Genomic DNA, 14,043 nt, shown 5'->3' on the forward strand with positions numbered 1-14,043 from the left:
TTAAAAACTGCTGTCAGTACTGGCACTATTTCGCGTTTATATGCTTTGTAAAAAGCGGCGCTTAACCCATCAGGTCCAGGAGATTTTCCCAGGTTCAAATTTTCTATCGCTTGCTCGACCTCCGACGCAGTTATCGACAGCTGCAGCCTTTCTTTCTGTTCGTCATCTAATCGCGGCAAAGCGCCAAGAAACTTTTCCTTGAATGCGCTCACATCCACTTCTTGCTTTGCAAACAGCGCCTGATAATATTCAAGAAATGCCTGCTGGATATGCCCGCTTTCTCCAGATAACGCCCCGCCCCATTCAATCTGTTCAATGTGGTTTCGTTGAGCATGCGTTTTTTCCATTCCTAGTGCTCGTTTTGAAGGTGTCTCCCCATCAGCTATATCTTGCGCCCTAGCCCGCACCAGTGCGCCACGATAGCGTTCTTCGTCAAAGAGTTCAATCTTATTTTTTATTTTCCTAATGTCATCCATCCATTTGCCAGGCTCTTCGCTTTCTCTTTCGAGAAGTCTAGCTAGTAAAGATCTTAAATTGTCCTCCTCACGCTTCTCCTCTTGTCGTATGCAACTTGACCTTTCGATTGCTGCTATTTTTATTTGTTGTTTGCAAAGTTCCCACTGCTGCCATACTTTCAGTTCCCCGCTCGGCTTTAATTTACTGATTTCTTCGTTTACTTTCCTGCTAAAGATGTCGTCTGTAATGAGCTTATTATTTAATTTCCACATCTCCCAAGAAAACTGATTTCCTCGTTTCTTTGTCCCTATCCCACACTTCACTAAACAATGATCCGAAAATGATACCGGTACTACATTGTAGCTACTGCATTTTGAAATAACGTTCGGTGACACATAAATGCGATCTAGCCGTGCATGGCTTGACCGTTGAAAATGGGTGAGTCTCACACAACGCTCGCCTTCTAAACATTCGGCCACATCATCGAGGTTGCACGTGTCTATAATTGCTGAGAGTACTTCAGTGCTTCTGTCCCTAAATGCCCTTGCACTGGTTTTGTCACAGCCCCTCAGGACGCAATTGAAGTCACCCATTACGATCAGGCATTTCTCACAACTGAAGTGCTTTTGTACGCGTTGAAAAAACGCTGTCCTCTCATCCACCGCATTTGGGGCGTACACACAAATGATGCGCCAATATGTTTTGTCGTACAGGAGGTCAACCAAAACAAATCGACCCGAAGGACTCGCCGTATATGCCTGAACCTCAAGTCCCGGTACATTCTTTACAAAGATGACACAACCCGCAGACGTTCCTACAGCGTGGGCGACAACTGCAAAAAACCTAGACGTGAAACGTCTCACCATGCTCCCGGTCTCCTCTTCCCCGTCAATTTTCGTTTCCTGCACTGCCAGGACGTCAATGTCGTGCTCAGTTAAAAGGCGGTACACCTGGCTCTGCTTCTTCTTACTTGCCAGTCCCCTGACATTAAGTGTACCGACTTTCATGGGGAACGCATGAGCCATTTTAATGCAGAAGAAAGAGGCCGGGAACATGGTGCTTACCCTTCACGTCTAGCGCTTGGCTAGACGACATCGTTGACACCGGAGCCATCCGGTGCTGGTGCCAGGCCTGGCAGCGGGGGCGGCTTGTCAAGGGCTCTCCTCTCCGTCGACACATTTGATCGTGTCCGGATGGACGACCGCCGTCCTTGGGTCGTTTTTGCCGGCGGCTCTTCGACGCTGGGGGCTTCCGCCTTGTCGTCTTCGGTTCCGGTCTGGGCGTGTGGCCGCTTCGCTGGGGCAGGGACGCCGGTCGTGCGGGCGCCGCTCTGGTCAAGGTTCTCCTCGGTCAGAGTCGCTGGCTCGGTTTCTTGGAGCGCTGGCACGCTTACTTCACCGCTCGACGCCTCCGTCTCCTTTCTAGTAGGTTCTGCCCCCTCAGGCTTGCGTCCGGCATCGCTGCGTCCGGCATCGGCTTGCTGCGTCCGGCATCGGCTTGCGTCCGGCATCGAAGAGCCCGTCGATCCTGCTTGCGTTTCCGGTTCCTCTATGCCTTTCGCAAATTCTTCAGCCTCGACTACATCCATCAGGAGTTCCGCAGAGTCGTCTTTCGACGCCCCGCCCGTAGCCACCGCGTAAGTGCGGACACACTCATTATCCGCGTGGCCGTACCGCCGGCATTTCGTACAGCGGGGAACCTTGCATTCACGCCGCACGTGGCCTGTACCATGGCAGCGCAAGCACTGCATTGGACGCCCAGGCGCTACGACAAGAGCCAACTCTCCGGCGACACGTACCTGGTGTGGCAGGTCATCCACTTTCAAGCCGGGCTTCAACTTCAGTAGGACCGTTCTTGTCGTTGAGCTCTTGTCATTGACGCCTTGTATCCGCCACCGCTCACGCGTAACGTCGGTCACTTTGCCAAACGCCGCGAATGCCGTCCGAATGTCGTCGTCGGCCACACCGTGAAGCATCCAGTGTAGCCGCAGCTTTACCTGCTGGTCTTCCGGGTCGATAATGAGGCAGCGGCGTTTCTTAACTTGCAGCTCGTTGAAGGCGAGCAACTTCTTTGCTGTCTCCGTGTTCCGCAGGGTAACCGCCCACACGTGGTTGATTTGGTACGCCCCCAACGCGACCACGTCGGGGAGCGTACCGGTCTCGGCCAGGGCGTCTCGGAAATCCTCGACCCGGAACGGCCTCGCTCGCACGTCGCCGTGAAGAAAAACGGTGTTGAAAACAACACGTCCTGTTGGCAGTGTCGGCAAAATAATCTGGTAATCCTTATCACCGCAGTCATCGATCCTGTTTCCGCGGCCGTCGAAGGCCGCTATCGCTGCTCCGCTGGAGCCCATGACCCTGCGATCCGTTCAGCTCGGCTGCCGGAAGCAGCTCGATGGTTTGGGATGAACAAAGGCGCGTCTAGTGAATACGGTGTCTTCGCTCACTGCCATCCTCCTACCTTCCTTTCCGGCGAGTTGTAGGTGTCCACCGAGGTATGAGAGACACATTTCCTTTCCTCAAAAAACAATTTACCAACGAGCGAGGCGTAGCACCGAATGGGCGATGGCGTTCTGTGGGCTCCCTGGCAGCGTTGCAAGACGCTGTCGCGTTCCACTCTTAGATGCGAAGCTTAACATCTTAACCACACATCAGTGACCGCACTTTAGGTAAAAAAAATTCAGGGGGCACTTTGACTGTCTAAAGTGCGTAGAGGCGAAAGCGTTTTCCGAACCACTTTTGGTGCTTCTGTGGCACTGATGGCGTCACATATAATTGAGTACTAATTACTAAGTGATTACAAATCACGAATTAATGGTTAATTACTGATTAATGCCTGAGCACTAATTAACTACTAATTAATGCCGCTTAAGCTTAGCCTTTAGGAGTGCAACGCGACAGCGAGTTGTAGCGCTGCCAGGGAGTCCACGGAACGCCACCACCCGTTCGGCGCGATGCCTTGCCCTTTGAACGCAACGCTTTTTGAGGAAAGGAAATGGCGCAGTAATTCTCTGCCATCTCGGTGTACACCTGAACCGCACCGTAGAGGAAGGGAGGAAGTGGGAGTGAAAGAAGACAAAGAGGGCCTGTAATGAAGAAAATGAAAATTGTATTTGAGGAAAGGAAATTACGCAGTAACTGTCTCACATATCTCGGTGGACACCCGTCAAAATTCAGGGGGGGGGGGGGGGGCACTTTTTTTTACCTAAAGTGTGGTTACTGATGTGTGGTTAAGATGTTAAGCTTCGCCTCTAAGAGTGGAACGTGACAGCATCTTGAAACGCTGCCATAGAACGCCACTGCCCATTCGGTTCTACGCCTCGCTCGTCGGTAAATGGGTTTTTGAGAAAAGTAAATGTATCTGTCTCTCATATCTCGGTGGACACCTAAACCTCGCCGGAAGGGAAGGGAGGAGGATGGCAGTGAACGAAGACACCGTATTCACTAGACGCGCCTTTGTTCATTCCAAACCATCAAGCTGGAATAGCGGAGTGGATAGGATGCTCGTCTCGCACGCCGAAGACCGGGGTTCGATTCCCGAGCTCGACCAATTTCCTACTCGGTTTTATTTATTTATATGGCCTGAGTAGAAAAGTTAATTAGGCTGATTGGGTAATTAAGCAATTAACTAACCTCAGTCCCGTTTACTTAGAGCATCACTATACGATCCCTTCAATTGGTTGAATGGTGACTAGCCAAAGTACAATTGGCATCGTTTGAAATTCGCGCACTGGGACGTCACGGCCGTTTCGACCAATTGAAAAGCGTGACATTTCTGTCGACAACTGCTGCTTACAACGATGAGACATTAAAGGCTTTCGCCTTAAAAGTGCACCCCCGCCCCCTGAATTGTGACGGGTGTCCACCGAGACGAGACAGTTACAGCGTAATTTCCTTTCCTCAAGAACCGTTGCGTTCAAACGGCAACGCATCGCGCCGAACGGGTGGTGGCGTTCCGTGGACTCCCTGGCAGCGCTGCAACACGCTGTCGCGTTCCACTCCTAAAAGCGAAGCTTAAGCGTCATTAATTAGCAGTTAATTAGTATCCGGGCATTAATCAGTAATTAAACATTAATTAGTGATTTGTCATCACTTAGTAATTAATACTCAATCACATGTGACGCCACCAGTGCCACAGAAGCAGTCAAAGTGGTGCGGAAAACGCTTTCGCCTCTACGCACTTTAGACAAAGTGCCCCCTGAATTTTTTTATACTATATACAAGAGAGGTATTGCTTCGACCGTGCCTGAAGGGCCCGGCCCTCACAATCACTAGGAGGAATCCCTATTCCCCCAACAAGCAAGACGTCCCCATGTGCGCCTAGAAAGGATGGAATGTCCCAGTCCCAGTACAACGTTCCTCAAACGTTTCCAGACCATAGAGGCAAGACATAGAAACACAAGCAAAAAGGCAGTGCTCCCACTAAAGTTCTAGAAACGTTTTTACTGGAGTTTTAAGCAGCAACAAAAGCGAGTTAATAGATTTTGGTCCCAGAAAGGTAACTGGGCACAACGTTTTCGGGACCAATGATTTTCAACAAGAAATAAAAATCGACTGCTCACGCTCTTTTCTCTCTCCCTCTCGCCACAAGCTGCGGCGAGAGGTGGTTTTGCTCTTGCACGCGTCGTTCTGAGAGATGAAACGGCAGTTTCATTCGAACAGCCGAAGGAAGCGGTTAGCCCCGCATCTCTCTCGGCGCATGCGTTTCTTGCACGTGGGCCGTCGGCTCCATGCTGCAAGCAGGTGACGGCGGTCTCCATTTTCATCGCGCCGCCGTAAGCGGCGCGGTCGCCAACTTTCCCGTCTTCTAGCGTTTCCCCTGCTGCCGTCCAACTGCAACATTGTGTGGTGGCCCCTCCAGGCATCTCCGGCTATCGGCGCTCCTAGCTGCGTCGCTGTCTAGCAGAAGTGCAGTAATGGCCTCCCGTCGCTCGCCCGGCTTCCTCGCTGGACGGAAGCCATTTTGCGCGCTGTTATTCGCGCTGCCTCAGCCGTTCGAGCACAAGCCCCAGCGCGCGGCAGTTCTTGCTCTCATCACTACGCCAACTGGGCTGTCGTGGACTTCGTAGCTACGGATTCACGGCAGTTTTCCCGCGCACCTCGGCGTGCCCATACAATTCCTTTTGGAACTGATGCAGCGGCGGCGCATCGCAAGTCCTTTGCGCAGCTTCACGGCCCCTGTTCGAGGTGGCGTTGGCGGCTCCTCATACGCACCTGCATTCCTCAGCGCCTCCGACGACTGCAGCGCGTTGGTGGTGGAAGCGTGGCCCACTACTACGGTCATAGGCGGGAAGGACCTTCGGAGACGCACCACTCTCTTTCTGCGAGTGCCCATGGATTAGCCTGCTCTACCTACTTCGCCACCGCCCAGCCATCCTGTCGCAGCGGTGTAGTTTGTGCAGTGTTCGCGTGGCTATATTGACTCTCCCGCACCGGATTAATCGTGCCTTGATCTCGACTCCCACGCCGGACTGTGCCGCATGCGCTGTACGTCTGCCGCGCCATGGATGCAGCGCGCCACCGCACCTGCCTCAGGACGTATACGTACCCCCTCCCGCCTAGCTTCAAGCAGTCTTATCCCCACACTTAGTCACAAGCAAATAAAACTCCCAGGATCGTTACGAGGGTGTAACGCGTATGTTTGAGCGTTCGCTGTGCTGTGAGAAGGCGTAGAACAGAAGTCTGCGTTTAATTTATGGTTTCAGCTGTTGCAGCCTTCTATTTCATCACTGGGTTTCCGTAGGCAAAGTTGTCAAGGTATGTTGGTTTATTTTATTTATTTATTTAAACATGCTGCAGGCCCTTTTCGCACTTTTTTTTTATTTTCGCCAAGTACTATTTTTTTTTTTTTTGATAACATGTCGCTGAAGCTTGTTCCGAGTCTCTAAGCGAGAGGGGGGTTTCAACTTGAAGAAAATTCATGACCTGAAACTGCGTGTCTGCAGCGTACGCCCATCTCGCCTTTTGTTTTGTCATCCAAGTTGCTCTTTATATACGTTTGCTTTTGCGTGTGCATATCTGCTTTTGTAGCCCTTAGAATACTTGTTTAAGGTGCATCAACTTCCAGCCCGTGTTCTGTTTTACTTGCTTCATTTTGCAGATTTCTCAGAGCTAGAAAAAAAAGTGGCCATCATTATATGCATGGCGCCGTAGTGCTATGTACATATTGTGTATTAAAAGGTGCATGCGTTTCCGTCTGCTGTTTGTATTCATTCAGATTTGCGCCGTTGAACGGAAGTTTTGTTCGGCACAGACTTTCAATTCGTCTGTATTGTTTTTCTTTGACTTGGATTTTGATTGTGGTGGTGTATGGTGCTGTCGCCGGTATGGACGACAGGCTACAAGTCGTGCTAAGAGTACAGCTAGTAAACTGAAATGGCTTCTGTAAGGCGCTGCTATTTGTTCTTGTATGGGCAAGTTGGGGCGACTTTTTGAATTCATATTTCCTTTGTGTTCAAAATGCTAGGACATTTCACGTAAACGGATAAGAGCGGAACGGCCGAACCAGCACGCATTCACACAAGTGGACAGGTGAATTACATCAGCTGTAAAGTAACTATGCGCCTGAAATATCACATATGTGCGCATGGATGCCTGCAGGCTGCATGAAAAAGGAGGAATAATTTTATTGAACCAGAGCCGAGAAATGGAGCATTAACCTTTTGGGGCTTTCCATGGGACGCACAACTTTTTAGACATCGCTAGTCATGGGGACGTTTTTTGGATGTGTTCGGGAAAAATGAGCACCTCCTGGGGAGATTCCAAATGTCCCGATGGGTTATTTTTGGGAGATTTCGAGGAGGTTTTGTGTTTGTTGGGCCGGGACCCCATGTGGCCTCCGTGGCGGCCCGGGCTCTTGTCACCAGGGCTCGTTAGTCCTGGAGAGTTGAGCAGCCGAGCAGGGCAGCCTCCCAGTCCTCTCGGGTGGGGTGGGGGTGGGGTGGGAAAGCAGGATTGGCAGGGCACGCCCACACTATGTGATACGTGTCCGCAAACACTTCCCTACAGTGTGGACACTCGTCCGAAAAGGCCCAATTGAAATGTTTTGAGCACTGCCGGGCACAGTACCGTGTTGGTGTAGAGGCGAAGAAGCCAACGCTCCTTTGCCTTCTTGAGGCCTTTACAGCGGGGTGGGTATACCGCCGTGAGCGCTTTGATACAGGAGAGAGATCTCCCGAAAAGAAATAACATGACAAAAGATGCCCATGATGGCCGCCGCCTCGAGCGAGCGGAGGCCATTTCCGAGCAATATGATGCTCGACCAGGGGTATTTTACACGGACGCGGCCGGTCCACACCATGGGGGTTGGTACACGGCTGCCGTTGCATGCCCACCAAAACAACCCAGTTCAGGGCCTCACCTTCCGTGCCCCCAACATTACATTCGCGGAGGAAGTTGCTATCGCACTTGCAGCTGCGGATCCAGCGTCCCGAGTCATTATCACCGACTCAAGGGAAGCTTGCCGCAATTTTGAACAGGGCCAAATTCCAGATCGTGCCTTCCAAATTTTACACAGATGTGAGTACCGGGATTTCCCAACCCGGCGCACCATCATCTGGGTCCCAACACATGCGGGGATATAGGGAAATAAGGTAGCGGACACTACCGCCCGCGCGCTTAACCACCGGGCATCGCCTCCGCCCAGCGGCGCAACCTCCTGCGTAATTTCCGTTCCTCTAATTCATTTTCTTTACTACGGGCCCTCTTTGTGTTCCTTCTTTCACTCCCACTTCCTCTGCGAACGGATGACGGGTGTCCACCGAGAGATGCGAGACAGTTACTGCCTAATTTCCTTTCCTCAAATAGAATTTTTATTTTCTTGACTGCTCCTCTTCGTCTTTCTTCCTTCACTCCCACTGCCTCCCTTCTAGTACGGTGCGGTTCTGCAGGTGTCCACCGCGACGGTTGCTACGTCAGAGGTCACTCTAACGGTCAAACGTGGTTACCGGCCGCCGCTACGCGAAAGGCCGTTAGTGAGCGTAGTATTGCTTTCGCAATAAAACTCTGTTCAAAATATGTACAGGGAGCGAGTGGAGCGGTCCTTGCAGCGTCGGCGCTGTCCCTCATAACCAGCAGTGGACACCTTATAGACGCGCTCAGCGAAACCAATGGAGCGGGAGCTTGGAAAGCAGGGCGAAGGCGCATAACTGCCCTCTTGGAACAGTGGACACCTCAATGGCGGTAGTGACTGATGTGCGCTGCACGGGTTGGCACTGACAACGTTGTGCCAGAAACGCGGAGCTGAAGCCATAGGCCGTCGTTGTTCATTGGCGTTAACTTTTTACACTCCCATCATTTTAAGGGAAGGAAGTGCGCATGACGTACTGGATCCCTGGATCAGTGGACGTTTGAATCATAGGTACATGGGATGAGAAGGAAGGAAGGAAGGGAAAACTTTATTTACACTAATGGTTTTTCCTGCGGTTTGGAGGCATCTTCAGAGACGTCTTGGTTCTACCCCCAGGAGCCTTCTCTGTCGAAGTCGTCCGCCTCTAATCAGTGGTCGGTTGCCCTCAGTCCAGGGCTCCGCTGCCCACTGCCGCCCGTTGAGCTCGCTGTACCAGACCTTGTTGGTCTTCGCAGCGGTCGCTGGACAGCAGAGTCTCCCACTGCTCCGCACTCGGGTTTTGTATTTTGGGGACCACGTCTGTGTTTTGATAGGCCCATGTGATGTGGTATAGAGTAGGTTTTTCGTCGCACCAGGGACATTTGTCCGTGTATATCGTAGGGTGCATTTTGTTTAGTATATGTAGGTTTGGGAAAGAGCCTGTTTGTAATTGTCTCCAAGTGACAGCTTCCTCTCTGCTGAGAGATTTGTGCGGTGGGGTATATCGCATTCTTCTGCCTCTATAGTTTTGTAGTATGGCCGAATATTCCCTGGGTGCTGGCGCGAGTTCGGCGGTCTCGTCGGATGCTCGGAAAGTATAATGTATCCTCGAGCTATCCTGTCGGCCTCTTCGTTCCCTGCCACCCCCGTGTGCCCCGGTACCCACACAATTTTGTGTGGGATCTTGTCGTTTTGTTTTTCCTGGTTTTTAATTCTGTCGCTCGCTGCGAGGAGTATACGGAGCGCGTGACGACCTATCCTGCCATTCATGTAATTTCGGCAGGCTGTTTGAGAGTCCGTGAGTATTCCCAGTCAACCACGGATATCCGTAGTACGTACGATTAAGATCCGAATCTCCAGTGCCAGGTGGGGATGTCCGTAGGGCATGCCTACGGACGTCCATATCCGGACATACGCATCGGAGATTCGGAGTATGTCCGAAGGACGTTCGTTATCGGATATCTGGCGGATATCCGCGGACGGATGTCCGACGGGTATCCGTGAATATGCCTGAAGGGATCTGAACTTACATCACATACATATTTTGTTTTTCCTCAAAAAAATTAAAAGAAATTCTATTTGCAAACGACAAATTCAGCCGATCAAATTTTTATACCGCCAATTAGTTGCATATTCGGATTAATCAATTAACATCACTCGAATATGGTGCTGATATGAAAGAACCTGAATTAAACTAACTGCGTGACTTTCTGCGATCAATGCCCTTTTCTCTTCCAGCATTCCGCCGAGGTAACCGAGGCATGCTGCCTTCCATGAAAACTAAACTCCTACCAGAAGCCGCGGCAGAACGACAGGCCTTAAAGTCGATCCAATCCAATCCGTCAGCCACCAGTTCCGTCGCGGGCGGCGCGGTGCCCAACAGCACGATCTTTGCGTAGTTTTTCGTGGCATCGTGCTTCTTCCGACCTTTATTTTTGCTGCAGTATGCGGTTGCTTGGCTGTGCTATAAATGCGATCAATCACCTATGCGCTCGTCAAGACCTTCTTCTGGACCCGAAGCTGTCGTGAAATAGCCCCGACGTCGTACTGCACCCGACTCTTTGTTGCCTCGGGTGAAAGAAGCGGCGTGTTATAACTTGCAAGTAAGTAACTGTGCTTGAAGATTACTTTGATGATGTTGCCGTGGGATGAGCAAAGTGCTGTGGAAGTTGCAAGTACGATGCGATAGCTGCCGCAAACGTGTTTGCCCGCGTTCGCGAGCCTGTCGCGAAGCTCCGTAAGCCAGTGCATCGCGCCTCTCTCGTTCTACACTACGAAAAAAATTGAGATGAGGTGTACACGTGCATGGTGTGAATCTTGAGGCAGTTTTACGTAAGTTCTTAATAGCAATAAAATAGAACGCACGAAAAGGATAATGTCGGGGCTGTGTGTGTTTTGCAGTGATTCGCGACTGATTTCTTATTTTCTTACTGTCTTTGTGGTGTGTATGTGGCCCGCGTGCGGAATGTATTGGTGGCTAAGTTATGCCATGCCATGAAAAGTGCAGGTAGGTTGAAAATAATGTAAAATTCGTCTACCTTCACAGCTTATCGACTTGTTTCAACATTAGGCTTGTCAAATGGATGTTTCCAGCCATCTACAGCACAGTAATTTGTGCTGTGCAGTAGCATTGTTTTGAAAACTGAAGTGTTCTGTTAAATTTCCGAACTTCAGTCACATGTTATTCACCTATTATCGCGGCGTACTAACTGCAATGAGGCTATGCAGTGCATTGGTGTAGCTTTGTCAAACATGTTCATGCTCATAAGGCTCAGTGCTGAGCAAGGTAGCAGGTCCATATATGGCACACCTAGAGATACATATCCCTGGATTGTGAGCACACCTCTCTTCCTTACTCCTGTGGAGCTGTAGATCATCAGATTTGTTGTTAGTGCCGGCTGGGTGCTTCATCAGCGAACCTTGTGAGCGGGCTTGTTTCAACAAAGGCCATGTTTTGCTGCATCATGACGTCTACGTTATGTTGACAAAGTGCACTACAGGTTGCTCTCTCATATTTTGTTTCCTTGGCCATGCAGTATGGATGTGACTGACCTATGACCTATGTTACCTGAGAGTACAGCAGCAGCTTACAGGTAAGTTTGAACTACGGTGCAAATTTCTTCCTTTCATATGATTGATACTTTCTTTTTCTTTGCTCTGTGCAGTAGAGGGCATCTGGCTATAGTGCAGTGTACTTGTACAGTGGTGGATAAAAGTTTTCGGGATGCGAGTTCTTGGAAAAAAATTCTGTACTGTGCTGTTAGCCAGAGCAGTTTAATGAGGGGAGATAGATGTTCGAACTTATTCAACAAGTTTCAGCTGACTGCCTAGTGAGGCAATGTAAAATAAATATATTTCTGAAAATCCACGTCCCACAAACTTTTCTCTACTGAGCCTTGTGTTAACCACTAAGTCATCAGGTAGTTCTCAGACGTCGTAGTTATTTCCTTAACGTGAAATCCCAGGTGGCTCGCATGTATCTCCGTGAAATGTAATTAACCGCCACATAATGAAAACCAGTCGATGGCATTGGCTGGAGGGCTTTTGTTGAGGGCATTCGCTGCTGCATTCTTGAATTGCATCCTACTGCAGTGCCAAAAGTTCATATTAGATGAAGGGAACATACCAGCCTCTGTTATGTTCCACTACTTCTTCACAAGCTTCTTAATGAAATGTTCTTGCTTAATGCGTGCAAAGCTGTTAAACTGTATTTTCAAATTCTTCCAGCCCTAACACTCCTGACTTCAAATTGTCCCATGCCGATTTTCTTCGTGCCTTTACAAGTCTTTTTTTTTTAACTTCGATGCCTGTTTGAAAATTTATCTTCATTATTACTATTTCAGTAATATGCAGGGAAACATAAATGTAGTGTTATCGTTTCTCATGCAACCGGTGGGAAAAAAATTGCATGCACTCGTGTTTTGTGTCTTTTTTTTCAGACCTTTGCAACCCGAAGGTAACATACCTCTGCAAGCCGTGGTTGGCACGGTGACATTGTAGATTATTAGCTTGATTTTGTTGTGTGTGCTATATGCATTGTAAACTCTTGTGCACCTCTTATCTCATCATAGAGTTGCATTACTATGTGGCAGCAAGGCTGGAGAAACTATGGGTCAAAATTATGCAATTATCTTGATATTGTCTTTCATTAATGTTTTTACTTACTGTATCTCGCACTTAAATATTTGCTTAACCTTTCAGTAAAAGTATTCTATTTGTGTTTTGGTTTGTCTTTCAGAGCATCCCTTATTGGAATACCAAGTTCAACCATGAGAGTACTGCCTGCACGCAGTAACCTTTCCTGTTGCATGAAACTTCTGCCGGTATGACACATAACCTGTTGTGCTACTGTTCTGCTATAGCAGGTTGCAATACGGAGCAGCAGTCTACATGTAAGTTCGTAGTGTTAAAATTTCCAACTCCACAAATGCATTTTTCACTTTTTCCTTTGCAGTGTGTCTGTGGATGGCTCGTGAAATTGATTGTTGCAAATGTGCCACATCGTAGTGTGAACAGGTATGTATTAGTTGCAGTGTAAGTGCATGTTGCTCACTCTCACAGCCTGTCCACTTGTTCCCTCAGTATTGCTGCACGGACGTGGCCAGCCCATTCAGAGCAACTATGTAATAGTTTGCACTACAAAGCAGCAGTCTACATGTAAGTTCGAAGTATGTTGAAATTAATTTTTCATCTTTTTCTTTGCAGCATGTATGTGGACAGCTCGTGCAATTGATTGTTGCAAATGTGCCACATCGTAGTGTCAACAGGTATGTATTAGTTGCAGTGTAAGTGCATGTTGCCCACTCACAACCTGTCCACTTGTTCCCTCAGGGTTGCTGCACGGATGTCACCAGCCCATTCAGAGCAACCGTGTTGTAGCTTGCGCTACAGAGCATTGGTCTACATGTAAGTTCGAAGTGTGTTGAAATTATCAGCTCTCCTCATGCACTCTTCATCTTTTCCTTTGCAGCACATGTGTGGACGGTTCATGCAATTCATGGTTGCGAATGTGTGACATAGTCAGCAGGTATGTTATAGCTATAGTATTTTTTATTATGATCTTCAGTGGCAGTATCTTGAATTGCAAAAATCATGTACCCCTTCCAGTGACAGTGTTTTTGCATTTGTGTTTGTTTTCTTGGGAAAAACTTTTTTACAACAGATTCAACATGAGAATACAACCTGCATACAGTAACCCGTCCTATTGCATGGGACCTCTTCCAGCGTCAAGCATGAAGAATACCTCTTGAAGGTTGAAAGCATGCATTAAAGCCTTTAATAAAATTGTTTGATTTTACGACAACTTGCTTTGTGTTTGGTTGCTTCCTATAAATATATGCATTTGACGTACGATGAGGCCTGTACCTGATATAGAACACTTTGTGGGCTTGTATATAAACTCATTTAGTATATGACAGTTATATTAGTGACTGCAGTCACCAAAACCTGCTATATGCCAATGTCCTCTTTAGATCCGCGGCGGATATCCGCGGATATCCGTATCGGATGTCCGTGGGAGATCTTTTTAGTTATAAATGTACCTTCGTCGGACGTCCCTCGGAGATCCGTCGGAGGTCGGCGGATCTCCCACGGATATCCGTACATCCGTTGAGGGACGTACATCGTACGTCCGCTGGACGTACAGTGGTTGATTGGGTTGTTAGTGACCGGCCGGTTCTATAGCCCTCCGCCACCGCTAGAGCAACGGCTACTTCCTCGGACTCTGCAGCTGTGCAGCCTCGGAGAGACGCGCTGGTCATT

General features: G+C 49.1%; 1 protein-coding gene and 1 long non-coding RNA gene across 4 annotated transcripts; one reads left to right on the forward strand and one right to left on the reverse strand.

The window, feature by feature from the left end:
* Positions 1 to 437: 437 nt before the first annotated feature.
* Positions 438 to 2,822, reverse strand: LOC149337740 (uncharacterized). Its single transcript, XM_089553495.1, has 2 exons — positions 1,521 to 2,822; positions 438 to 1,437 (listed from the first exon to the last, which is right to left on the reverse strand). Exon 1 carries the CDS (start codon positions 2,807 to 2,809, stop codon positions 1,541 to 1,543), a length of 1,269 nt encoding a protein of 422 aa, XP_089409621.1. The 5' UTR covers positions 2,810 to 2,822; the 3' UTR covers positions 438 to 1,437; positions 1,521 to 1,540.
* Positions 2,823 to 9,618: 6,796 nt separating this feature from the next.
* On the forward strand, positions 9,619 to 13,585 carry LOC149337741 (uncharacterized). Of its 3 annotated transcripts, none has more exons than XR_016284425.1 (7): positions 9,619 to 10,385; positions 11,319 to 11,375; positions 12,222 to 12,238; positions 12,521 to 12,674; positions 12,737 to 13,188; positions 13,253 to 13,309; positions 13,445 to 13,585. It is a non-coding gene; the product is annotated as an uncharacterized LOC149337741 (long non-coding RNA). The 3 variants fall into 3 exon arrangements; XR_016284426.1 differs by lacking the exon at positions 12,222 to 12,238 and having other exon boundaries at positions 12,737 to 13,049; positions 13,114 to 13,188; XR_016284424.1 differs by lacking the exon at positions 12,222 to 12,238 and having other exon boundaries at positions 9,621 to 10,385.
* Positions 13,586 to 14,043: the final 458 nt, after the last annotated feature.

This window comes from Amblyomma mixtum, chromosome 7, assembly GCF_055824585.1.
Source record: "Amblyomma mixtum isolate Tamu chromosome 7, ASM5582458v1, whole genome shotgun sequence".
In the NCBI taxonomy this organism is placed as follows: Eukaryota; Metazoa; Arthropoda; class Arachnida; order Ixodida; family Ixodidae; genus Amblyomma; species Amblyomma mixtum.